Here is a 25,980-nt window from a genome sequence, read left to right as displayed (position 1 = left end):
AAATATCAGACCCATATAACTCCTAAAGAAAGCGGTGTTAGGTTTCTGTGCATGTATTACTCTGTCTGTGTCCCAAATGGCACCCTATTTCCTGGTCAAACGTAGTGCACTATATATGAAATAGGGTACCATTTGGGAGGCAACCTCTGACATCAGTAATGTCACTCTCAAGTAATGAATTCTCAATATTTTATACATTTATTTATTTGGAATTGAGATGCACCATCACATTTTTTGAGCGCGGTCAATTAATTTCTCTCTCCATTAGAAATCCATTGTATGTCATGAATGTAGTCTGTCAAATACCCACATTAAATTGAAGGAAATATCTTGCATGCTTTTGACCCTCAACCTTTTCGTCCTCTCTCTCTCAAGTTTGGAAGGACAGAGGTGATTGAAAACACTCTCAACCCGGAGTTTGTTCGTAAATTCATCTTGGATTATTTCTTTGAGGAACGACAGAATCTGAGATTTGACCTGTAAGTCAAACTAAATATTTTCACTTCCTGTGTGTGTGTGTGTGTGTGTGTGTGTGTGTATTAGAGTGTAACTACAGTGTGCATTGTCAGTACGGATTGGGGTCCCTGCATAGTGTCCTGTCAGTGTGTGTGTTTGCAATCTTGTGTGTGCTTGTGTGTGTGTATCGGTGTCCCTCATTGTCATCCTATCAGAGTAGTTATTTAAATCTCTCTCTGACATGCGAGGGATCAAGAGGTCACGTGGGCACTCTCTCTCTGATACGAGAGAGAAAATAAAGGTGTGTGTGTGTGTGTGTGGGCCCATTGTCATGAAACTGAAAACCAACTAGGACCTGTGAATTAATACGGTAAAAGCCACATTCCAGTTAGACACCGCTAACTGAATACACACAACTAACTGAATACACACAACTAACTGAATACACATAACTAATTGAATGATACACATATCTCTATTTACACGAATAGCATAATTTATTCCATTTGAATTGGTCTGACTGGGACCGTAATACATATATACATATATATACACACAAAGTACAGTTGAAGTCAGAGGTTTACATACACCTTCGCCAACTACATTTAAACTCAGTTTTTCACAATTCCTGACATTTAATCCTAGTAAAAATCCCCTGTCTCAGGTCAGTTAGGATCACCACTTCATTTTAAGAATGTGAAATGTCAGAATAATAGTAGAGTGATTTTATTTCAGCTTTTAATTATTTCATCACATTCCCAGTGGGTCAGAAGTTTACATACACTCATTAGTATTTGGTAGCATTGCCTTTAAATTGTTTAACTTGGGTCAAACGTTTTGAGTAGCCTTCCACAAGCTTCCCACAATAAGTTGACTGAATTTTGGCCCATTCCTCCTGACAGAGCCGGTGTAACCTAATTGAGTCAGGTTTGTAGGCCTCCTTGCTTGCCTCCTTGCTTGCACACACTTTTTCAATTCTTCCCACACATTTTTCTATAGGATTGAGGTCAGGGCTTCGTGATGGTCACTCCAATACCTTGACTTTGTTGTCCTTAAACCATTTTGCCACAACTTTGGAAGTATGCTTGGGGTCATTGTCCATTTGGAAGATCCATTTGCGACCAAGCTTTACTTCCTGACTGATGTCTTGAGATGTTGCTTCAATATATCCACATAATTTTCCCCCCTCATGTTGCCATCTATTTTGTGAAGTGCACCAGCCCCTCCTGCAGCAAAGCACCCCCACAACATGATGCTGCCACCCCTGTGCTTCACGGTTGGGAGGGTGTTCTTCAGCTTGCAAGCCTCCCCATTTTTCCTCCAAACATAACGATGGTCATTATGGCCAAACAATTTTATTTTTATTTCATCAGACCAGAGGACATTTCTCCAAAAAGTACGATCTTTGTCCCCATGTGCAGTTGCAAACCGTAGTCTGGCTTTTTTATGGCGGTTTTGGAGCAGTTGCTTCTTCCTTGTTGAGTGGCCTTTCAGGTTATGTCCATATAAGACTTGTTTTACTGTGGATATTGATACTTTTGTACCTGTTTCCTCCAGCATCTTCACAAGGTCCTTTGCTGTTGTTCTGGGATTGATTTGCACTTTTTGCACCAAAGTACGTTCATCTCTAAGAGACAGAACGCGTCTTCTCCCTGAGTGGTATGACGGCTGTGTGGTCCCATGGTGTTTATACTTGCGTACTATTGTTTGTACAGATGAATGTGGCACCTTCAGGCATTTGGAAATTGCTCCCAAGGATGAACCAGACTTGTGGAGGTCTACAATTTATTTTCTGAGGTCTTGGCTGATTTATTTTGATTTTCCCATGATGTCAAGCAAAGAGGCACTGAGTTTAAAGGTAGGTCTTGAAATACATCCACATATCCAATATATCCAATTGACTCAAATGATGGCTTTAGAAGCTTCTGATAGGCTAATTGACATGACATAATTTTCTTGAATTTTCCAAGCTGTTTAAAAGGCACAGTCAACTTCGTGTATTTAAACTTCTGACCCACTGGAATTGTGATACAGTGAATTATAAGTGGAATAATCTCTGTAAACAATTGTTGCACAAAGTAGATGTCCTAACCGACTTGCCAAAACTATAGTTTGTTAACAAGAAATTTGTGGAGTGGTTGAAAAACGGTAGGCTATGTATTGTATAAAGGCATAAACATGATCTTAATTTAGTGTTCTTTTCAGGCTTGGGCTCATATGCAGTAAAGGCCTATGCAGACGCACAAGCTCTAATATGCTTATGGGTATTTTGAATGAATCATCACCTTTTAGAAAAGGCTTTGAAACAACAAACATGTGTTCCACTCAGTTTCAATCTGTTGTTGATCTTCTTTCTTGTTGATCATTTCAAATTGATCATCATAGGGAGGTGAGTTTTTTTTTTTAAAGCACATACTGTTTTAATGATGCGTTTGATTTGATTTTCCATAGCATTTGCGTTGATGTTAGAGGGACAATGGAGCCCTGAGTACCAGCCCATTAGAGACCTGATGGTCGTTAGCCGGTCGGTTACTACCAACGCATGGCCAGAGTAAATAAGAGGAGATTACCGTGACTCAGCAGTCACATAGAATAAAACTGCGGTCATGACTCATGACTGCCAGTGTGGCGGTAATACGGCAACAGCCCTGCGCACACCCGCACGCAAACACGCTGTAACGACGTTCTTCGTTTGTAGAAAGAGAGTCGGACCGAAATGCAGCGTGGTGGTTACTCATGACTTTAATGAAAAAAGTGACACACGAAATAACTATACAAATACAAAAAAAAAAAAAAAAACGGAACGTGAAACCTAATTACAGCCTATCTGGTGAAACTACACAGAGACCGGAGCAATCACCCACGAAATACAAAGTGAAACCCAGGCTACCTGAATACGGTTCCCAATCAGAGACAACTAGAATCACCTGACTCTGATTGAGAACCGCCTCAGGCAGCCAAACCTATGCAACACCCCTACTCAGCCACAATCCCAATAACTAAAAAACCCCACTACGAAATACGACAACATAAACCCATGTCACACCCTGGCCTGACCAACTAATTAACGAAAACACAAAATATTAAGACCAAGGTGTGACACACGCACACACACACATACTGTACATCACGGAGAAACAATGTACACAAATATGCGCACGCACACACGTGGTAGTCTGTGTTTGTGTGTGTGATTTAGGTGTTGTGGGACAGTTTTGGCAGCTGAATAAAGGCAATACACTTGCCTTGTGGTGTGTGTCTCAAGAAATTCTGTTTTCATGAATGTAAGTGATCTGTTCAATGGAATAGAACATCAGAGCCGCTGTGCCTCCAGTGCCTTGTGAGTTACACAACAAACATCCCAGAGCTCATTCTGACAATTCACCATCCCATCTCCCTGACAGTGGCAGTATGCCACATAATCTGTCCTGCTTGCTAGACGGGGAGAGTGTGTCTGTGTGTGTTAGGGGAGGCTGGCACAGGACTAGAGCCCAGAGACCCACGAGTATCACACGGAGAGAGATATTCCCTCTCATCTCCCATCAACAGAATCCGAGCCTACTGGTTGTTTGATGTGTGTAATTGAGTAAGGCCACCCTGTAGAGACAACGTGGACATAGATGATAGTGGATGAAAACACTGGCCTGTTTGAATACACAATTTCCCCTCGGGCACACATACTGTTTTCTGTCAACAGAATGGTGTCTATTTCTGGCCTATGTGATCGTGGGGAGGTGGTGTTCCAATATGTGATTGAAATGGATTCTATGTCCTATGGCTGATGACGTATGGCAGTGTTGCTCATCCTTGTCGTTCGCGCTCCAGTGTGGGATATGGAAAGCTACTCAATGGTCAATGCTTCAATAGTCTCAGCTGTATAACAAAACAAGTGACGGGACCATTTTGTTGTTAAAAGCACATTTCCTGTAATTATAATTTCCTGTAAATCTAAATGACTAACATAATCAATAGGGGCTCCATGCCATGACTTTATTGTAATTTTAGATTCTCCCTGAGTCTAGTTTTTATTTTGGTGATTGTTAGTTCTCAAATGTGATCTTCTCTTTTTAAAAAAATACGGTGCTCCATTTTATTTTCTACATCATTTATATATGGTTTTAGTTTAAGTTTACACTGAAAATGTTTTATTGCCACGATTTAGCATGTAGGGGAAACAACTGTAGACCATCTTTAACCAGAGGCCGACGAGCACTGGTTTGCTCTCCTTGGTGGTTTGTTTCGATTAAATGTAGTGGTTCTCTCTGTCAGAAAAACCACTGGGGCAACAGTAGTGGGTCTTTGTACCACTGCTTTCCTCTCAACTACGTGAGGCTCAGTCTCCATAAAATAGCTTTCAAATATTACCTAAAAAAATAGACGTCTATTTTTGGGAGCTGTGTAGCATGAACTGGACTGTGAAATTACTGCAGCTGATTGCAGCCCTGTTGGACAAGAACCCTCTTCCCGAACTGGCTCACACAGACACAGATAGACACTCGTATTGGTACAAGAATACAAGCACACGCACAAACACTAAAACGGCCAGGGAGTCAACCGCTTCGACATTTCAGGATGCTATAAAATCATTGAAAAGCACAAGAAGAGTTAATAATGCTCTGTGTGTCATCATTGCTTTATACATTTACTGAGCGGTCTGACTGTCCCATTCTATAGATCACCTGCTGCTCCTCGCTGTACTGCTGTCATCTCCATGCCACATTAAACAGTGTGTGTTTCTCTTCTCCAGGTACGACGTCGACTCAAAGAGCGCCAACCTGTCGAAACATGTAAGTCTCTCTTCTTTCCGTGTGTGTGTGTGTGTGTGTGTGTGCACGCACGCTTTGGGGGTTCATCCTATTGTCATTAGCACCCCCTTACTACAGCAGTTAATCTCTGTTCTGTAATGACTGGGTTGAGTATTTCATAGTGGGGTTACCTCCCCTGGGCAGCCAGTGTGTTTTAGCATAACTGTACGCTCACTCTATCTCACGCACTCACTCACTCTCAGTTCCATGTGATGCATTGTGTGTTCTATACCTTCCATGCCCCTCGCCTGTCTTGTCATCGCTGTGAACAAAACCAGTAATTTCATGTAAGAATGCCATCAGTCTGTCTTTGTTGACACACAATAAACCCTGATTCTTCTTTTACAATGATATTTTTTGATTTACATTTAGATAGACAGAAACCGGTAGGCAGGCAGGCACACACACGTCCCGGTGGGATCTATTTTGATCTTATCTGTCTTATAAAATTGAGAATAAGAGAGGCATATTACCCGCTGCAGTCTTACCACGAGGACCCTCTCTGTGCCTGTCACACGCTCGGGGAATTGCTCATTCATGTGGTCCCATTCTCTCTTCTGCACACCATTCTGTTCCACTAATGTGTCTCTGTCTGCTAGCTCCCCCCAAGGGGTTTGAGGTCTGTACTTTTGCCTTGGACACCTGTTCAGAGATCGAATTAAAATAAGTTGAATGGAAATAGTCCTAGAGCAAGAATCGCATGTGTGCAGGATTTCATACCAGCCCAACTCTAACACACCTGACGCTCCCCATCCAACCTGACAGAGCTTGAGAGGATTTGCAGAGAAGAATAAGAGTATCTTCCCAAAAACAGGTGTGCCAAGCTTGTAGCATCATACACAAGAAGTCTCGAGGCACCACACTGCTAGGTCTCTGACTTCCTCCCTATAGGCTGTTTCATCGTTGTCGGTCATTAGGCCTACCACCGTTGTGTGGTCGGCAAACTTAATGATGGTGTTGGAGTCATGAAAGGAGGGGACTAAGCACGCACCCCCAAGGGACTCCCGTGTTGAGGATCAGGTTGCCAGATGTGTTGTCCAGGATTCAGTTGCAGAGGGAGGTGTTTAGTTCCAGGGTCCTTAGATTAGTGATGGGCTTTGAGGGCACTATGTTGTTGAATGCTGAGCTGTAGTCCAATATATAGCATTCTCACATGGGTATTCATTTTGTCCAGGTGGGAAAGGGAGCTGGGTAGTGCAATAGAGATTGCATCATCTGTGGATCTGTTGGGGCGATATGCATATTGGAGTGAGTCCAGGGTTTCTGAGATTATGGTATTGATGTGAGCCATGACCAGCCTTTCAAAGCACTTCATGGCTACAGAACTGAGTGCAACAGGTCGGTAGTCATTTAGGCAGGTTACCTTAGTGTTCTTGGGCACAGGGACTATGGTGGTCTGCTTAAAACATGTAGATATTACAGATTCAGTCAGGGACAGGTTGAATATGTCAGTGAAGACACTTGCCAGTTGGCCAGCGCATGCTCAGAGTACACGTCCTGGTACACGTCTGGCCCTGTGACCTTTTTAATATCGACCAGTTTAAAGGTCTTACTCATATCGGCTACAGAGAGCGTGGTCACACAGTTGTCCGGAACAACTGGTGCTCTCATGCATGCTTCCATGTTGCTTGCATAGAATTAATTTAGCTCGTCTGTTAGTCTCATGTCACTGGGCAGCTCGCTGTTGGGTTTTCCTTTTGTAGTCTGTAATAGCCACATCTGACGAGCGTCAGAGCCAGTGTAGTAGGATTCAATCTTGGTCCTCTATTGACTCTTTGCCTCTTTGATGTTTCGCCGGAGGGCATAGGGGGAATTCTTAAGGACGTCTGGGTTAGTGTCCCGCTCCTTGAAAGAGGCAGCTCTACCTTTTAGCTCAGTGCGGATGTTGCCTATAATCCATGGTTTCTGGTTCGGGTATGTACGTACGGTCGCTGTGGGGACAACGTCATCGATGCACTTATTGATGAAATCGGTGACTCGCCGTATGCTCCTCAATGCCATCGGATGAATCCCAGAACATATTCCAGTCTGTGCTAGAAAAACATTCTTGTAGCTTAGCATCTGCATTATCTGACCAAACAGCCATGCACACAGCCATGCAATGTCCATAGACCGCCGAGTGCCGAAGATCAAAAAATCCTTTGTCCTCGGTTGCAACACTCACTTCTGATTTCCAAACTGCCTCTGAAGCAACATCAGTACAATAACTGTTCGTCGGGAGCTTCATGAAATGGTTTCCATGGCCGAGCAGCCGCCCACAAGCCTAAGATCACCGTGCACAATGCCAAGCATCGGCTGCAGTAGTGTAAAGCTAGGCACCATTGGACTCTGGAGCAGTGGAAATGTGTTCTCTGGCAGTCCAATGGACATATCTGGGTTTGGCGGATGCCAGGAGAACGCTACCTGCCCCCAATACATAGTTCTAACTGTAAAGTTTAGTGAAGGGAAATCTTAATGCTACAGCATACAATGACATTCTAGAATATTCTGTGCTTCCAAACGTGTGGCACCAGTTTGGGGAAAGCCCTTCTCTGTTTCAGCATGACAATGCCCCCGTGCACAAAGTGAGGTCCATACAGAAATGGTTTGTCGAGATCGGTGTGGAGAACCTTGACTGTAACTTGGCTTTTGAAGACCTTTAGAAAGGCAGGGTAGGATAGATATAGGTCTGTAGCAGTTTGGGTCTAGAGTGTCTCCCCCTTTGAAGAGGGGGAAGACCACGGCAGCTTTCCAATCTTTGCGGATCTCAGACGATACGAAAGAGAGGTTGAACAGGCTAGTAATAGGGGTTACAACAATTTCGGCTGATAATTTTAGATAGAGTCCAGATTTTATAGGGGTCCAGATTTTGCAGCTCTTTCGGGAACATCGGCTATCTGGATTTGGGTGAAGGAGAAATGGGGAGGCTTGGGCAAGTTGCTGTGGGGGGTGCAGGTGCTGTCGACAGGTTTAGGGGTAGCCAGGTGAAAAGCATGGCCAGCCGTGAAAAAATGCTTCTTGAAATTCTCAATTATCATGGATTTATCGGTGGTGACAGTGTTTCCTAGCCTCAGTGCAGTGGGCAGCTGGGAGGAGGTTCTCTTATTCTCCATGGACTTTACAGTGACCCAGAAATTTTGGGAGTTTGTGCTACTGGATGTAAATTTCTGTTTGAAAAAGCTAGCCTTTGCTTTCCTAACTGCCTGTGTATATTGGTCCCGAACTTCCATGAAAAGTTGCATATTGCGGGGACTATTCATATTGCGGGGACTATTCGATGCTAATGCAGTACACCACAGGATGTTTTTGTGCTGGTCAAGGGCAGTCCGGTCTGGAGAGAACCAAGGGCTATATCTGTTCCTGGTTCTACATTTTTTTGAATGAGGCATGCTGAGGAAAGTGAGGAAAGCACTTTTTTAAAGAATAACCAGGCGTCCTCTACTGACAGAATGAGGTCAATATCCTTCCAGGATACCCGGGCTACCATAAGCTCAGCCTGCTATTAGCAAAATGTTCATGTTCCTCCTATCACTTTATACTAGGATTGACTAGATTCATATAGCATTGCTTTCCCTGTCCTATCTTATCTTAGTCACATTTCACCATTTGCTCTGTCCTGTGTTTGCTTTGGCAAATTGGGAAAACTAGTCTGCCCACATTGCAGGGAAATCCCATATTCCGATTTAGACTCTGTTTGGCAAACAACCGCTGAAGGATAAAGGTCATTAGAGAAACAAACAATGAGAACATGGGAATGAGTTATTATATGTTTGACCTTAAGCGATACCTTTTCTGTTATTTGGACAGGCTTCAGATGTTGGCTTGTCACATGACATGTGTCATGCAACGCTGTATTTTACCATGATCTGACTGTGGCTGATAATCTGTTGGGTAATGTTTTAGACTAGTATTCTAACAATGTGCACACAGTGAGCAGTGTGTAATATTTTCCATGGTGAAAGGATAAAAGGGGGCGTGGTCACTGTGATGTGGGCCAATCACCTTTGCCATCAATGGTATGCAGTCATGGAAAAGAAATGCAATTTTTCCACAATGATTTGGTGGATGGCAAACACAATTCAGTGTGGCGAGTACAAGAGATGCTCCTCTACCTGTTGGTGTTGGTACTATAGCAACGCTATATTAAAGCCCATGTCCCCTGATCCACTGCCTGTCCTGTTTGTTTAAAACACATTGCATTAACGTTGCAGTTACAACCAGGGACCCTAGCACACACACACACACACACACACACACACACACACACACACACACACACACACACACACACACACACACTTAGTCACCAGGCTTTTCTCACTGGTCCTCCATTGTGGAACTGTCTCCCCCAATTTCACAGACGTTCACTCTGGCCACAACATAATTCTCTCTCCTTCCTTCTGCCCCCGCTCCCTCGCTCTCTCTTCCTTCTGCCCCCGCTCCCTCGCTCCCTCTTCCTTCTGCCCCCGCTCCCTCGCTCTCTCTTCCTTCTGCCGCCGCTCTCTCTTCCTTCTGCCCCCGCTCCCTCGCTCTCTCTTCCTTCTGCCCCCGCTCCCTCGCTCTCTCTTCCTTCTGCCCCCGCTCCCTCGCTCTCTCTTCCTTCTGCCCCCGCTCTCTCCTTCCTTCTGCTCTCTCTTCCTTCTGCCCTCGCTCTCTCCTTCCTTCTGCCCCCGCTCCCTCGCTCTCTTCTTCCTTCTGCCCCCGCTCCCTCGCTCTCTCTTCCTTCTGCCCCCGCTCCCTCGCTCTCTCCTCCTTCTGCCCCCGCTCCCTCGCTCTCTCTTCCTTCTGCCCCCGCTCTCTCCTTCCTTCTGCTCTCTCTTCCTTCTGCCCTTGCTCTCTCCTTCCTTCTGCCCCCGCTCCCTCGCTCTCTCCTTCCTTCTGCCCCCGCCGCTCTCTCTCCTTCCTTCTGCCCCCTCCCTCGCTCTCTCCTTCCTTCTGCCCCGTTCATGAATCCCTCGCTCTCTCCATCCTTCTGCCCCCGCTCCCTCGCTCTCTCTTCCTTCTGCCCTCGCTCTCTCTTCCTTCTGCCCCCGCTCCCTCGCTCTCTCCTTCCTTCTGCCCTCGCTCTCTCCTTCCTTCTGCCCCCCCCTCCCTCGCTCTCTCTTTCCTTCTGCCCCCGCTCCCTCGCTCTCTCCTTCCTTCTGCCCCCGCTCCCTCGCTCTCTCCTTCCTTCTGCCCCCGTTCAGGCATAAAAAAACAGGATGAAATCAATAATCTCCGACTGGGAATGACACACTTGGCCGTTTTTAGAGGCTGCTGAGCCAGCCCTGGCCATCCCTCTGGGGAATTCCACTGGAGATTAACCTGTACTGTGTTAACATGTGAGAGGCAGATAGACAAATACTTTTTCTAGGTTTGATTGATATTCCTTGGCTAAATGGAATCAATAGAATAGTCCTAAAACTGATCATTTGCTAACCCAGGCAGGCTAGAGCAAATGCTTAAAATATTTAAAATAGTATTTGAACCCAGGTCTTGCTGCTGGAGCACGCTGGATATAACTGGGCTATAAAGTGTGTAGGGATTATACAGCACACACTAATTATAGTAGACATTGTGGTCAGAGGAGACGACAGTGAGATTCCATTGTTGGTGTTTTTCCAGACACTGGCTAAAAGAATCACAAGTGTTCTCCCTCCCTCCTTCCCCCAACATTGACATTAATACAATGAATCACATGTCATGTTTCATAGAGTATTCTATGCGCACTATTGGATGGCAGTCCGCTGTGTGTGGTTTGTGTGGATGTGTGCACCCATGCATGTGCGCGTGTGTGTGTGTGTGTGTGTGTGTGTCTCCTATATCTTCCACTTCACCAGAATGTGTCCTAATATAAAAACTCGTATGTCTCCTATTTCTGTAGGACTTCCTTGGCCAAGCGTTCTGTACGTTGGGAGAGGTGGTGGGATCGCTGGGCAGTCGCATGAAGAAACCTCTCGTGTAAGTAACTCGGTTCCTCCATTTTATACCAATTAACCCTAACCTCTGACCCCTATTATACAGTTGCAATCTAACCTCCAGCCTCCATGCTATACAACATCACTACACTCACATCTCAAACCCATAGACAGTATGGTCCTTTGTAGCTCAGTTGGTAGAGCATGACACCAGGAGAGTGGGTTTATTTCTCGCGACCAACTGTATGTCAAAGGTATAACATGCTAAATGGTGTAATTGGCAACAAAATACAAATGATTCTATATGCAGGCTAACCCTGATCCAGTTCTTATGGTATTCACTCACCTGACCATTTATAGAATTTACACCCACACACACACAATTATAACTGGTTTACCATTTTACATCATCACTTTAACCCTGACCCCTGATCTTCTTCTCATGGCTGTCACTCACCTGTCATTTACTCTGACATATTTACATCCACACACACAATCACTTGCGCATATTTATTGTGGACATTTCACTCTCTGACACACCAGATACAAGACCGTGTAGGATGTCAATGAAATGTGTATTATTATTGGCACGTCTCAGTTCATTGTCATATTTTTGAAGACAAAAATACCAATAAACACACTTTCTCCCATGTATACAGTGCCTTCAGAAAGTGTCCACACCCCTTGACCTTTCCCACATTCTGTTGTGTTACAGCCTGAATTTAAAATGGGTTAAATTGAGATTGTGTGTCACTGGCCTCCACACAGTACCCCATAATGTCAAAGGGGAATTGTGTTTTTAGAAAGGTTTACAAATGAATTAAAAATGAAAAGCTGAAATGTCTTGAGTCAGTAAGTATTTAATCCCTTTGTTATGCAAGCCTAAATAAGTTCAGGAGTAAAAATGTGCTTAACAAGTCACATAGGAAGTTGCTTGGACTGTGTGCAGTAATAGTGTTTAGCATGATTTCTGAATGGCTACCTCATCTCTGAACCCCCACACATACAATTATCTGTAAGGTCCCTCAGTCGAGCAGTGAATTTCAAACAGATTACACCACAAAGGCCAGGGAGGTTTTCCAATGCTCACACAGAAGGGCAACTATTGGTAGATAGGTAAAAATAAAGCAGACATTCACTATCCCTTTGAGCATGGGTAGCCTAGTGGTTAGAGTGTTGGACAAGTAACCGGAAGGTTGCAAGTTCAAACCCCCGAGCTGACAAGGTACAAATCTGTCGTTCTGCCCCTGAACAGGCAGTTAATCCACTGTTCCCACTATTCCCAAACATGCATCCTGCTTGCAATAAGGCACTAAAGTAATACTTCAAACATGTGGCAAAGCAATTCACTTTTTGTCCGGATTACAAAGTCTTATGTTTGTACTCCAATACAACACATTACTGAGTATCACTCTCCATATTTTTAAGCATAGTAGTGGCTGTATCATGTTATGGGTATGCTTGTAATCGTTACAAACATTTTTCAGGATAAAAAACAAAAGTAATGGCGCTAAGCAAAGGCAAAATCCTAGAGGAAAACCTGGTTCAGTCTGCTGTCCACCAGATTAATTCAGGTTTCAGCAGGACAATAACGTATAAAAAACACAAGGCCAAATCTACACTGGAGTTGCTTACCAAGAAGATAGTATTTTCCTGAGTGGCCAAATTACAGATTTGACTTAACGCTGCTTGAAAATCTATGGCAAGACCTGAAAATAGTTGTCTAGCAATAATGGGCAAATGTTGCACAATCCAGGTCTTCAGTGTGACATGTTAGTACAGTGGTGAACCTATAGGTCTTCAGTGTGTGACAGGTTAGTACAGTGGTTAACCTATAGACCTTCAATGTGTGACAGGTTAGTACAGTGGTGAACCTATAGACCTTCAGTGTGTGACAGGTTAGTATAGTGGTGAACCTATAGGTCTTCAGTGTGTGACAGGTTAGTACAGTGGTGAACCTATAGGACTTCAGTGTGTGACAGGTTAGTACTGTGGTGAACCTATAGGTCTTCAGTGTGTGACAGGTTAGTACTGTGGTGAACCTATAGGTCTTCAGTGTGTGACAGGTTAGTATAGTGGTGAACCTATAGGTCTTCAGTGTGTGACAGGTTAGTACAGTGGTGAACCTATAGGACTTCAGTGTGTGACAGGTTTGTGATTCTGAAAGTACAGCAACCGTAATACATCACACTCATGGAGGACAGGGCACTGTTTGTAAAACACAAAGGGCCAGTGGTGTAGTGGAGGGTATATGCAGGTACTGTATAAGCCTCTTCCCACTTTGCCCACTGAGAAAGATGTGTATACTGATGCATATCTAATTATTGTAGTGGAGGTATATGACTAATCAATTATTTAGTAGAATAGAGAGATCATGCACAAAGTAGTCTACACAATCGCAGAGCATGCGAAATATATTCTCATGCGCGCTGCACACAGCCTAGTTTCAGCGGAATATAATCTGCGGACAGCAGGAGTGCAGTACTCTGCTGGTTTTGGCACCGAGCAGCTCATAGAAGAATGATATCGGTAGCCGGTAGGGTAGGAAAGACTTTTCAACTGATGATATCGACCAGTAAATGCTAACTAAGGCAACAATGGGTATGCAAACCAGGTATTGAAAAAATGTAGTCCTCAGTGTTTGTTACTTGGCTATTTGTGATGTGCAATTGTCATCATGCGCTGTTTGCTTCAGGGGAGTAGACATGGGTGGGCCTGGGTGGACACAGTTCCAACCACTGGGGAGCCAGGCCCTGACAAGGTCACCCAATCAGATTGATATGGTTTAAGCATTGTTGTGGACTTAGAGCATCAAATTTGTGCCTTTTTACTATAATAACTAAAATTTCATTTTTCACACAGGGTGCCTTTCCTTCGCTGGGCGGGCTGTTCTGGGAACTTTTTGGCAAAGACCGTAGTCGCACACAGCATGATTTTAAAGGATAAGCAGTCTATACACTCAGACATAATTAGTCAACCATTAAGCATTTCCCAATCGAAGTGTACAACTATTACTTCCAATTGCAAAAACATTTTAGGTTTAGCACACAGAGTAACTGGTGACTTAAAGTGGAAACTGACAGTGTTTTAACTGCTTTGCAGATATGAAACAGACAGACAATCATAATATCAGTAAAAAATCTGAAAGAGTTCATCTCCATTTGAGATGCACTGTTTCAATTTCAATGACTCAATATTCTGGACAAAAACTGACGAATGTAACTAAGGCTGGGAATGTCAATACAATCAAACTGTAAAGGGCAAGGATCACGTAAGTCATAACGTGGCTAATAGGCTAGTGTATCTGTATACGTAGCAAGCTAGAAACACGGAGCCTAACATTAGCTAGCTAGCTGCCAGGAGGATGCCGTGTCATGCCATTGGAGGAGTGGGTGAGTGACTGATCTTTTTCCCCTCATAATATTTTTCAGTGGCTATAAACAGCTAGAGATGCAGGTGTCATTTGGTTTAGCAAGAACTAGATCTAGCAAGGACTTGAACGACTGTTATCCAGTTAGCCATAGTGAATTTGTGAATGCAAAGGGTATGCTATCTACTCAGATTTCAGAGCACTCTTGTCTGAGTGTGCCAGAGCGCAGAACAGCTGATGAATTTACAAACACCCAACACCCGGCGAATATGACCGGTGTCGGTAAACGTAAGCAAAAAAAAGTAATAGTTAGTCAAGAACGCTCTCGGTAACATGTAAACAGCTTAACCAGCTCTGCTACGGCGACTAGAATGGCCAGAATGAGCTCTTCTCTTAATTGTGTCTGGAAGTAGCCAACTCCCATGGTGTTTACATATTTGCAGAAATCCATTCAAGTGTATTTTGTGGCTTTTGACAAATGCGTTCTAATGATCAATTATTTCCAATACATCAGATTCTTCATAGTATTTTATTTGGGGGGGGGGCAGTTTCAAATAATGGGAGGGTTATGACCCCCCCACACACCCCGCAAGTTCTGTGCCTGGCACACATACACACACGTGTACAAACTTCATGTATTGTGCATTTCTTTAGTCTCGTTTTCAAAAAGTCACATGCACTTTTGAAGAATCTATCCTCTTGCTTCAAGCTCAGATCAGCTGCCTGAAAGCAATTTCTTGGCATCTCTTTAAATGGGTATGTCTTTATAATAGGATTTGCCAGTTGAAGAGAGCTGTGATGAGCTGGAATTAAAATAATTAACAAAGGCCAATCTGGCAACCCCTTGTGGGTGCTCCACGCTCTTCACCGCACGGCCTACTCACATCAGAGTGCTACTCTTGGTCTCATTTCAAACCACACACACATGCATGCTCACATGAACACACACACATACACACACATGCCTGTAACATACATGTTATTATTAGTAATACAATAAAAATACTATAATTATTACAACATAGCATTCATTTCATTTTACAGGTGGGGGAGGAGAGGTTGTACGTAAGCTGACACACACACATACACATGCACACACACACATTCCCCTGTCACCTCCTGGATAGCAATCACCATGGTGATAGTCATTTCAGTAAACTTGTAGATACTGTGTTGTATTGGCCCTTTCAGAGACCTTTCAAAAGTGCAAAACAATGTCAGTAATCCCTCTGTCGAAATGTTCTTATTTACGCATGATCCCTTATCAGTAATGAGTTAAAACATTTTTAATTCAGCGCTATTCTTTTATGGTGTTGTTCTAGACCACCAAGTGCTAACAGTCAGTATCTAGATAATGTGAATGAAATGCTTGATGGTAAGTGATATAAACAGAGAGGTCTTCTTTCTTGGGGAACTGAATATTGACTGGTTTTCTTCAAGCTGCCTGCTCGAGGAAGCTTATAACGGTAACCAGTGCCTGTAATATGGTTCAGGTTATTAATCAACCTACCAGGGTGTTTACAAACACTACAGGAACAAGATCATCCACGTGTATTGATCATAATTGTAATACTTTACAACTTTGTTCTAAAGCTGTATACGTAGCCATTGGATACTCACTGATACACCATTGGCTATATCCAGGAAAGCCAAGGTTCCAAAAGCTGGGCCTAAAATAGTGTATAAGAAATATTACAAAAGATTTTGCTGTGACTCTTATGTGTATGATGTTCAAAATATTTGTGGGTCTGATGTGATTAATGAGGAGTATCCAGATGCTGAACTTGATGATTTATGAAATTGCTTCTTCCAATTATTGATAAACATGCACCTGTTAAGAAGCTGTCTGTTAGAACTGTTAACCTATCTGGGAAATGTGGGACGGTAGCGTCCCAACTCGCCAACAGCCAGTGAAAGTGCAGGGCGCAAAATTCAAAACAACAAACATCTCATAATTAAAATTCCTCAAGCATACAAGCATTTTACACCATTTTAAAGATAAAATTCTCATTAATCCAGCAACAGTGTTTGATTTCAAAAAGGCTGGACAGCGAAAGCACCACAAACGATTATGTTAGGTCACCACCAAGTCACAGAAAAACACAGCCATTTTTCCAGCCAAAGAGAGGGGTCACAAAAAGCACAAATAGAGATCAAATGAATCACTAACCTTTGATGAACTTAATCAGATGACACTCATAGGACTTCATGTTACACAATACATGCATGTTCGCTAAAGTGCATATTTGTATAAAAAAATCTCATTGTACATTGGCGCGTTACGCTCAGTAGTTCTAAAATATGCGGTGAGCCACATCAATTTACAGAAATACTCATCATAAATGTTGATTAAAAATACAGTGTTATACATGGAATTAGAGAGATACTTCTCCTTAATGCAACCACGGTGTCAGATTTTTAAAAAATGTTACGGAAAAAGCAAACCATAAACCAAAAACAATAATCTGAGTACAGCGTTCAGACAACAAAGCAGCCAAAAAGATATCCGCCATATTGTGTAGTCAACATTAGTCAGAAATAGCATTATAAATATTCACTTACCTTTGATGATCTTCATCAGAATGCACTCTCAGGAATCCCAGTTCCACAATAAATGTTTGATTTGTTCGATAAAGTTAATCATTTATGTCCAAATTGCTTCTTTTGTAAGGGCATTTGGTAAACAAATCCAAACGCGCGTTTAGGTCCAGCCGAACGTCAGACAAAAAGTTCAAAAAGTTATATTACAGGTTGTAGAAACTTGTCAAACTAAGTATAGAATCAATCTTTAGGATATTTTTATCATAACTATTCAATAATGTTCCAACCGGAGAATTCCATTGTCTGTAGAACAGCAATGGAACAAGAGCTAACTCTCGTGACCGCGCCTCACGAGCCTGTGGCACTCTGCCAGACACCTGGCTCAATCCCCTCTCATTCGCCCCCACTTCACAGTAGAAGCCTCAAACAAAGTTCTAAAGACTTTTGACATCTAGTGGAAGCCTATGGAATTGCATAACGACCCCATTTACACTCTATATTGGAATGGCAAAGAATTTTAAAAACTACAAACCTCAGATTTCCCAGTTCCTGGTTGGATTTTTCTCAGGTTTTCGCCTGCCTTATGAGTTCTGTTATACTCACAAACATCATTCAAACAGTTTTAGAAACTTCAGAGTGTTTTCTATCCAAATCTACTAATACCATGCATATATTAGCTTCTGGGCCTGAGTAGCAGGCAGTTTACTCTGGGCACGCTTTTCATCCGAACCTGAAAATACTGCCCCCTATCCCACACAGGTTAAATCATTAACACACATGGACGCAGCGGTCTAAGGCACTGCATCTCAGTGCAAGATGCGTCACTACAGTCCCTGGTTCAAATCCAGGCTCTATCACATCTGGCCGTGATTGGGAGTCCCATAGGAAGAATTTGTTCTTAAGTGACTTGCCAAGTGAAATAAAGGTTACACACACACACACACGCACACACAGTGCTGGTCATAAAATAAGCTAGCTTGCTCATGGATGCAAACAATGTTCTTCCCCCAAAAAATAGCAAAACGACATCTGTTTCAGTAGCTATATAGTTAGCTAGCTAACTATATAGCTAGGTGTCATCTAAAATAACCCTAATTTACAAGACAGTTCTTATTTGATTAATGGTGGTCGGTCCCATCTATGTGAAGCTAGCCACAATAAGGATTAGCCACAATAGTGGACTTTGCAGCTAGCCTACAAAATAAAAGGATGTCATTTTCAGTGATGCAAATGAATACAAATAGTAGAATTATGCCATAATTGAATAGATCATGCTAAATGAGGTTGGAATGTGGTTATATATAAAATCAACAAAAGACAATTTGTTAATTTGACAGAAATCTGTTGAAATAACACTGGATGTATTATACTTTAGAATTGCATTGGGGGCATACTTATAGAGCCTTACCAATGGATTGTGGATCAATGACATGGTGTATCGGTCTACTCAGTGGCACCCAGTGAACATTAGCGTCGTAGCTCTTGTTGGGGGACTCTGAAACAACCGTGAATTGAGCCACATGTATTGTCAACCTATGTGTATTGAACACTATTCAAGAGGAAAAACAATACTGCGTGGATGTTTTGGAGTCTGATAACTCTGAGGACATTGGGAAAAAATATCTTGGGCATTGAGTAGACTGATCATTGATCCCCAATGAATGTCAATACACACTATGTGACGTGCAGTCATATTCAGGTTCTGCAGGCTCTAGTTTTAGCTTATCTTGTTTATTGTCCAGTCATATGGTCAAGTGCTGCGAAGAAGGACCTAGTCACTTGTAGGCTCAGTTGCCGGTATACTTTTATTTACAAAGCCATTTTGGGTTTACTACCTTTTTATTTGGGCATTTTTATTGTTCAGAAATGTGGTGGCTACTCTCTTCGTTCGCTGGACTTTATCCTGCTAACTGTTCCAAATGTCCGAACAAAATTTGGTAAAAGAGCTTTTATGTACTCTGCGCCATCGTCTTGGAACGCCTTACAAAATACTTTTAATCTGGAAGAACTTGTCCCGATTGCTATTTTTAAAACACTGATGAATGATCTTGAGACTGATTCCCTGACCTGTCAATGTTTTTATTTTGCTGTTTTTGATTTTGTTATACTCTTGTGAATTCTATAGTTTTTACTAGATTTACTTGTCGTTTTTCATGTTGTTTGTCTGTAATGTTTGATTACTTGGTGCTGCCTATCTTGGCCAGGATGCTCTTGAAAAATTTAATTTAAATCTCAATGAGCCCTTCCTGGTTAAATAAAGCTTAAATAAAAACTAAAATAAGCTACAGCTGGCTCAGAAAATAGCGGCACATTTGCTTTTGCTAAAAGTTGAGGAAAGACTGACTGCATTGCTTCTTGTTTTTATAAGCAACAATGTGTTGGAAATTCCAAATTGTTTGCGTAGTCATCTTACACAGAGCTCTGACACACACACTTCTGATTCAGTCATAGTCGATGTTTGATGGATAGGTAATTATCATAATTCTGAATAAAATATGCTGTATGCATGCATTAGATAATACAGCACAAAGCTGTTTAGGTACATGTACAGTTATTGATTGTTTACTTTGCTGTAATAGTAATAATCACTGATAGAGAGAGCGAGAAAGGGTGAGAGACCGGTGACAAAGTCCAGGGATATGTGAGACCAGGGACGATGAGGAACAGGCAGAGGTGGAAGGAGACCAGCCAAAGCTTGCCGGGGAATCGTGTTCGGCGCACAGATCGTGCATGTGGCGACAACCGCAGAGACGTCAGGAACCATGGTATGCCACCAAAAGGAAGACAAAATGTTCCACCAGAGTACTTGCTCCTACCGGTGAGCCTGTTTTTTTTTGTTTTTTTTGTGGACATGTGGCCACGAAATGACCAGTAGTCCCACAATACAAGTCTTCTTGTGAAGCCTGTATAACTCTCCGGCTAGGGACAGCCTAGCTCTGCCTAGTTGTATCAGCTCGGGAAGAGGTGAATTGGCAGACTTTGGAGACTCTCGGGGGAACTCGGGTAGCCTCTGGTTCCTCGGCAACGGAGCCATCAGGGTCTTCCGGGATGTCTCGGAGGCGAGTTGAAAGCCTTGGGCAGGCGAGAGAAATCGAACCTCCTCTCCTTCCTTCACTCCCGTAGTCGCACATCGATCCGAATGGTCAAGGCAATGAGCAAGTCGAGAGCCGTCGGTGGTTCCCGGTCTGCAAGCTCGTCCTTTACTTCCTCCGATACTCCGTGCAGGAACATGTCGAACATCGATCCTGGATTCCAGGCACTCTCAGCTGCCAATGTGCAGAAATCCACTGCATAGTCTGCCACACTGCGGAAGTCTTGCTGGAGAAACTTCCGGGCAGCCTCTCTCCCGGACGATGGCGCATCAAACTTTCTTCACCTCCGCCACAAACTCCTCCAGACTGAAGCAAATGGCTGACTGTTGTTCCCATACTGCCGTAGCCCAGGCGAGAGCCCTCCCGGACATCAGCGTGATGAGGTACGCTATCTTAGAGTGGTCCAAGGGGAAGGAGGAGGGCTGCAGCTCAATGATGAGGGAACACTGAGCGAGAAACGCCCGACAGGTGCCAAACTCTCTATTCAAGTGTTCCCGGGGGAGGTGAGCAGGGTTCTCATCCTATGATATCACAAGAGCCCTAGTGCTCCCAGGTCAATAGTTTTTTGAAATAAAGAAGGGATAAATGGGTAAACAGTAAAACTGTGGATAAGTACACACCCTGGATAGGAAGCTCAATCTACTACTCAAACAGTGTATTGAAGGTATTTCAAGAATAAATGTGAATACTTTTTTTACTAAATTATCCCTCAATTAACAAACCGCTCCTCTTTTTTCATTTTTTTTATTAAATTGAAAACAGCTCTTGAGTTAAGTCAATTCTGCCGGAGCAATTTGCATGCCATTTCCATAATATTATCAATAAAATCTCTTTAGTATTAATTTAATACAGGACATGAGGTTGTAGGAGACTAGAGAAAAGTTATATGGCTTTAATATAGACTGCTGTTGTGAGAAGGAGGGAGAGACAGAGACCGCAGCAATACCCTTTTCAAACTGCTGAGCCAAGCCAAGCTGTACTCTGCTGGCCTTGTTACTAAAATACCTACATTGCTGGAACTGTGCTTGGAAAGATGTTTGAGGTTGTAGTAGTAGTGAGGACAGAAAATAATGACTGCCTGAGTATTTGTTGAGCGTACCCGGCTCCACCTGGGGGCGAAAGGGGGCCTCAGTTTAAATTTGTGCCCCCAACCTTAGCCGACTCAGTTTAAATTTGTACCTATATAAAAATATTTTTTTTAAAGTACAAGTGACAAGACAGATTGTGCCACCCCCTAAAAAATGAGCAGCTGCGCTGTGTCAGCACAATGGCCAGAGTATGCCGCTGTGTGTGTAGTCAATAAAATGTATTTATGAAGCCATTTTTGCATCAGCTGATGTCACAAGTGCTGTACAGAAACACAGCCTAAAACCCCAAACAGCAAGCAATGCAGGTGTAGAAGCACGGTGGCTAGGAAAAACTCCCTAGAAAGGCCAAAACCTAGGAAGAAACCTAGAGAGGAACCAGGCTGTGTGGGGTCGCCAGTCCTCTTCTGGCTGTGCCGGGTGGAGATTATAACAGAACATGGCCAAAATGTTCAAATGTTCATAAATGACCAGCATGGTCAATAATAATAAGGCAGAACTGTTTAAACTGGAGCAGCAACACGGCCAGGTGGACTGGGTACAGCAAGGAGTCATCATGTCAGGTAGTCCTGGGGCATGGTCCTAGGGCTCAGGTCCTCCGAGAGAGAGAAAGAAAGAGAGGAGGAGAGAATTAGAGAACGCACACTTAGATTCACACAGGACACCGAATAGGACAGGAGAAGTACTCCAGATATAACAAACTGACCCTAGCCCCCCGACACAAACTACTGCAGCATAAATACTGGTGGCTGAGACAGGAGGGGTCAGACACTGTGGACCCATCCAAAGACACCCCCGGACAGGGCCAAACTGGAAGGATATAACCCCACCCACTTTGCCAAAGCACAGCCCCCACACCACTAGAGGGATATCTTCAACCACCAACTTACCATCCTGAGACAAGGCTGAGTATAGCCCACAAAGATCTCCGCCATGGCACAACCCAAGGGGGGGGCGCCAACCCAGACAGGATGACCACATCAGTGAATCAACCCACTCAGGTTATGCACCCCTTCCAGGGACGGCATGAGAGAGCCCCAGTAAGCCAGTGACTCAGCCCCTGTAATAGGGTTAGAGGCAGATAATCCCAGTGGAAAAGGGGAACCGGCCAGGCAGAGACAGCAAGGGTGGTTCGTTGCTCCAGAGCCTTTCCGTTCACCTTCCCACTACTGGGCCAGACTACACTCAATCATATGACCCACTGAAGAGATGAGTCTTCAGTAAAGACTTAAAGGTTGAGACCGAGTTTGCGTCTCTGACATGGGTAGGCAGACCGCTCCATAAAAATGGAGCGCTATAGAAGAAAGCCCTGCCTCCAACTGTTTGCTTAGAAATTCTAGGGACAATTAGGAGGCCTGCGTCTTGTGACCGTAGCGTACGTGTAGGTATGTACGGCAGGACCAAATCAGAGAGATAGGTAGGAGCAAGCCCATGTAATGCTTTGTAGGTTAGCAGTAACACCTTGAAATCAGCCCTTGCTTTGACAGGAAGCCATTGTGGGGAGGCTTGCACTGGAGTAATATGATCAAATTTTTTGGTTCTAGTCAGGATTCTAGCAGCCGTATTTAGCACTAACTGAAGTTTATTTAGTGCTTTATCCGGGTAGCCAGAAAGTAGAGCATTGCAGTAGTCTAACCTAGAAGTGACAAAAGCATGGATTTATTTTTCTGCATAATTTTTGGACAGAAAGTTTCTGATTTTTGCAATGTTACGTAGATGGAAAAAAGTTGTCCTTGAAATGGTCTTGATATGTTCTTCAAAAGAGAGATCAGGGTCCAGAGTAACGCTGAGGTCCTTCACAGTTTTATTTGAGACGACTGTACAACCATTAAGATTAATTGTCAGATTCAACAGAAGATCTCTTTGTTTCTTGGGACCTAGAACAAGCATCTCTGTTTTGTCCGAATTTAAAAGTAGAAAGTTTGCAGCCATCCACTTCCTTATGTCTGAAACACATGCTTCTAGCAAGGGCAATATCAGAGGGGGAAGAGAGAACAGGTTGGGGCTTCACCATGTTTCATTGAAATGTACAGCTGTGTGTCATCCGCATAGCAGTGAAAGTTAACATTATGTTTTCGAATAACATCCCCAAGAGGTAATGTATGTGTGTATGTGTGTATGTGTGTGTGTGTGTGTGTGTGTGTGTGTGTGTGTGTGTGTGTGTGTGTGTGTGTGTGTGTGTGTGTGTGTGTGTGTGTGTGTGTGTGTGTGTGTGTGTGTGTGTGTGTGTGTGTGTGTGTGTGTGTGTGTGTGTGTGTGTGTGTGTGTGTGTGTGTGTGTGTATGTATGTATGTATGTATGTATGTAGTCCTAAAACGGAACCTTGAGGAACACCGAAATTTACAGTTGATTTGTCAGAGGACAAACCATTCACAAAGACAAACTGATATCTTTCCGACAGATAAACCAGGCCAGAACTTGTCCGTGTAGACCAATTTGGGTTTCCAATCTCTCCAAAATAATGTGGTGATCGATGGTATCAAAAGCAGCACTAAGGTCTTAGGAGCACGAGGACAGATGCAGAGCCTCGGTCCGATGCCATTAAAATGTAATTTACCACCTTCACAAGTGCAGTCTCAGTGCTATGATGGGGTCTAAAACCAGACTGAAGCATTTTGTATACATTGTTTGTCTTCAGGAAGGCAGTGAGTTGCTGCGCAACAGCCTTTTCTGAAATTTGAGAGGAATGGAAGATTCGATATAGGCCGAAAGTTTTCTATATTTTCTGGGTCAAGGTTTGGCTTTTTCAAGAGAGGCTTTATTACTGCCACTTTTAGTGAGTTTGGTACACATCTGGTGGATAGAGAGCCGTTTATTATGTTCAACATAGAAGGGCCAAGCACAGGAAGCAGCTCATTCAGTAGTTTAGTTGGAATAGGGTCCAGTATGCAGCTTGAAGGTTTAGAAGCCATGATTATTTTCATCATTGTGTCAAGAGATATAGTACTAAAACACTTGAGCGTCTCTCTTGATCCTAGGTCCTGGCAGAGTTGTGCAGGGTCAGGAAAACTGAGCTTTGAAGGAATACGCAGATTTAAAGAGGAGTCCGTAATTTGCTCTCTAATAATCATAATCTTTTCCTCAAAGAAGTTCATGAATTTATCACTGCTAAAGTGAAAGTCATCCTCTCTTGGGGAATGCTGCTTTTTAGTTAGCTTTGCGACCGTATCAAAAAGAAAATTTGGATTGTTCTTATTTTCCTCAATTAAGTTAGAAAAATAGGATGATCGAGCAGCAGTAAGGGCTCTTCGGTACTGCTTTCCAAGGTAGTCGGAAGACTTCCAGTTTGGTGTGGCGCCATTTCCGTTCCAATTTTCTGGAAGCTTGCTTCAGAGCTCGGGTATTTTCTGTGTACCAGGGAGCTAGTTTCTTATGAGAAATGTTTTTAGGGGTGCAACTGCATCTAGGGTATTGCGCAAGGTTAAATTGAGTTCCTCAGTTAGGTGGTTAACTGATTTTTGTCCTCTGGCATCCTTGGGTAGACAGAGGGAATCTGGAAGGACATCAAGGAATCTTTGTGTGGTCTGTGAATTTATAGCACGACTTTTGATGTTCCTTGGCTGGGGTCTGAGCAGATTATTTGTTGCAATTGCAAACGTAATAAAATGGTGGTCCGATAGTCCATGATTATGAGGAAAAACATTAAGATCCACAACATTTATTCCATGGGACAAAACTAGGTCCAGAGTATGACTGTGACAGTGAGTGGGTCCAGAGACATGTTGGACAAAACCCACTGAGTTAATGATGGCTCTGAAAGCCTTTTGGAGTGGGTCTGTGGACTTTTCCATGTGAATATTAAAGTCACCAAAGATTAGAATATTATCTGTTATGACTTCAAGGTCCGATAGGAATTCAGGGAACTCAATGAGGAACGCTGTATATGGCCCAGGAGGCCTGTAAACAGTAGCTATAAAAAGTGATTGAGTAGGCTGCATAGATTTCATGACTAGAAGCTCAAAAGACGAAATTGAAATTTGCTATCGTAAATGTTAGCAACGCGCAATTGAAATTTGCTATCGTAAATGTTAGCAACGCCTCCGCCTTTGCGGGATGCACGGGGGATATGGTCACTAGTGTAGCCAGGAGGTGAGGCCTCATTTAACACAGTAAATTCATCAGGCTTAAGCCATGTTTCAGTCAGGCCAATCATCAAGATTATGATCAGTGATTAGTTCATTGACTATAATTGCCTTTAAAGTAAAGGATCTAACAACCTCTTGGAACTCCCCATCCCGGATCCGGGATCGTGACTAAAGCCTCAGGCTCATTAGCATAACGCAACGTTAACGATTTCTGAAAATCGCAAATAAAATGAAAATAATGCGTCTGCTCTCAAGCTTAGCCTTTTCTTAACAACACTGTCATCTCAGATTTTCAAAATATGCTTTTGAACCATAGAAATTGACTAATTTGTGTAAGAGTATGCAAAGCATTTTGAGTAGCATTTAGCACGCAACATTTTCACAAAAACCAGATAACCAAATAAATAAAATCATTTACCTTTGAAGAGCTTCTGATGTTTTCAATGAGGAGACTCTCAGTTACATACCAAATGCACAGTTTTTCCTGAAAGCGTCTGTGTGTAGGAGAAATCGTTCCGTTTTCTACATTGCGTCTGGCTACCGAAACGAACCGAAAATTCAGTCACCTACAACGTAAAACTTTTTCCGAATTAACTACATAATATCGACCGAAACATGGCAAACGTTGTTTGGAATCAATCCTCAAGGTGTTTTTTCACATATCTCTTCA

The 25,980-nt window shown here is 43.1% G+C and overlaps 1 protein-coding gene across 1 annotated transcript in view; it reads left to right on the top strand.

Moving 5' to 3' along the window:
• The window catches only part of LOC135514715 (copine-8-like), a 125,340-nt gene that overhangs the window by 47,177 nt on the left and 52,183 nt on the right, over positions 1–25,980 (top strand). Inside the window, 3 exon segments of the mRNA XM_064938257.1 lie at positions 376–479; positions 5,204–5,243; positions 11,104–11,180. Coding sequence (XP_064794329.1) covers positions 376–479; positions 5,204–5,243; positions 11,104–11,180 — 221 coding nt within the window.

Source organism: Oncorhynchus masou, chromosome 26 (genome assembly GCF_036934945.1).
Source record: "Oncorhynchus masou masou isolate Uvic2021 chromosome 26, UVic_Omas_1.1, whole genome shotgun sequence".
NCBI lineage: Eukaryota > Metazoa > Chordata > Actinopteri > Salmoniformes > Salmonidae > Oncorhynchus > Oncorhynchus masou.
This window is presented reverse-complemented; position numbering and strand designations above follow the sequence as displayed.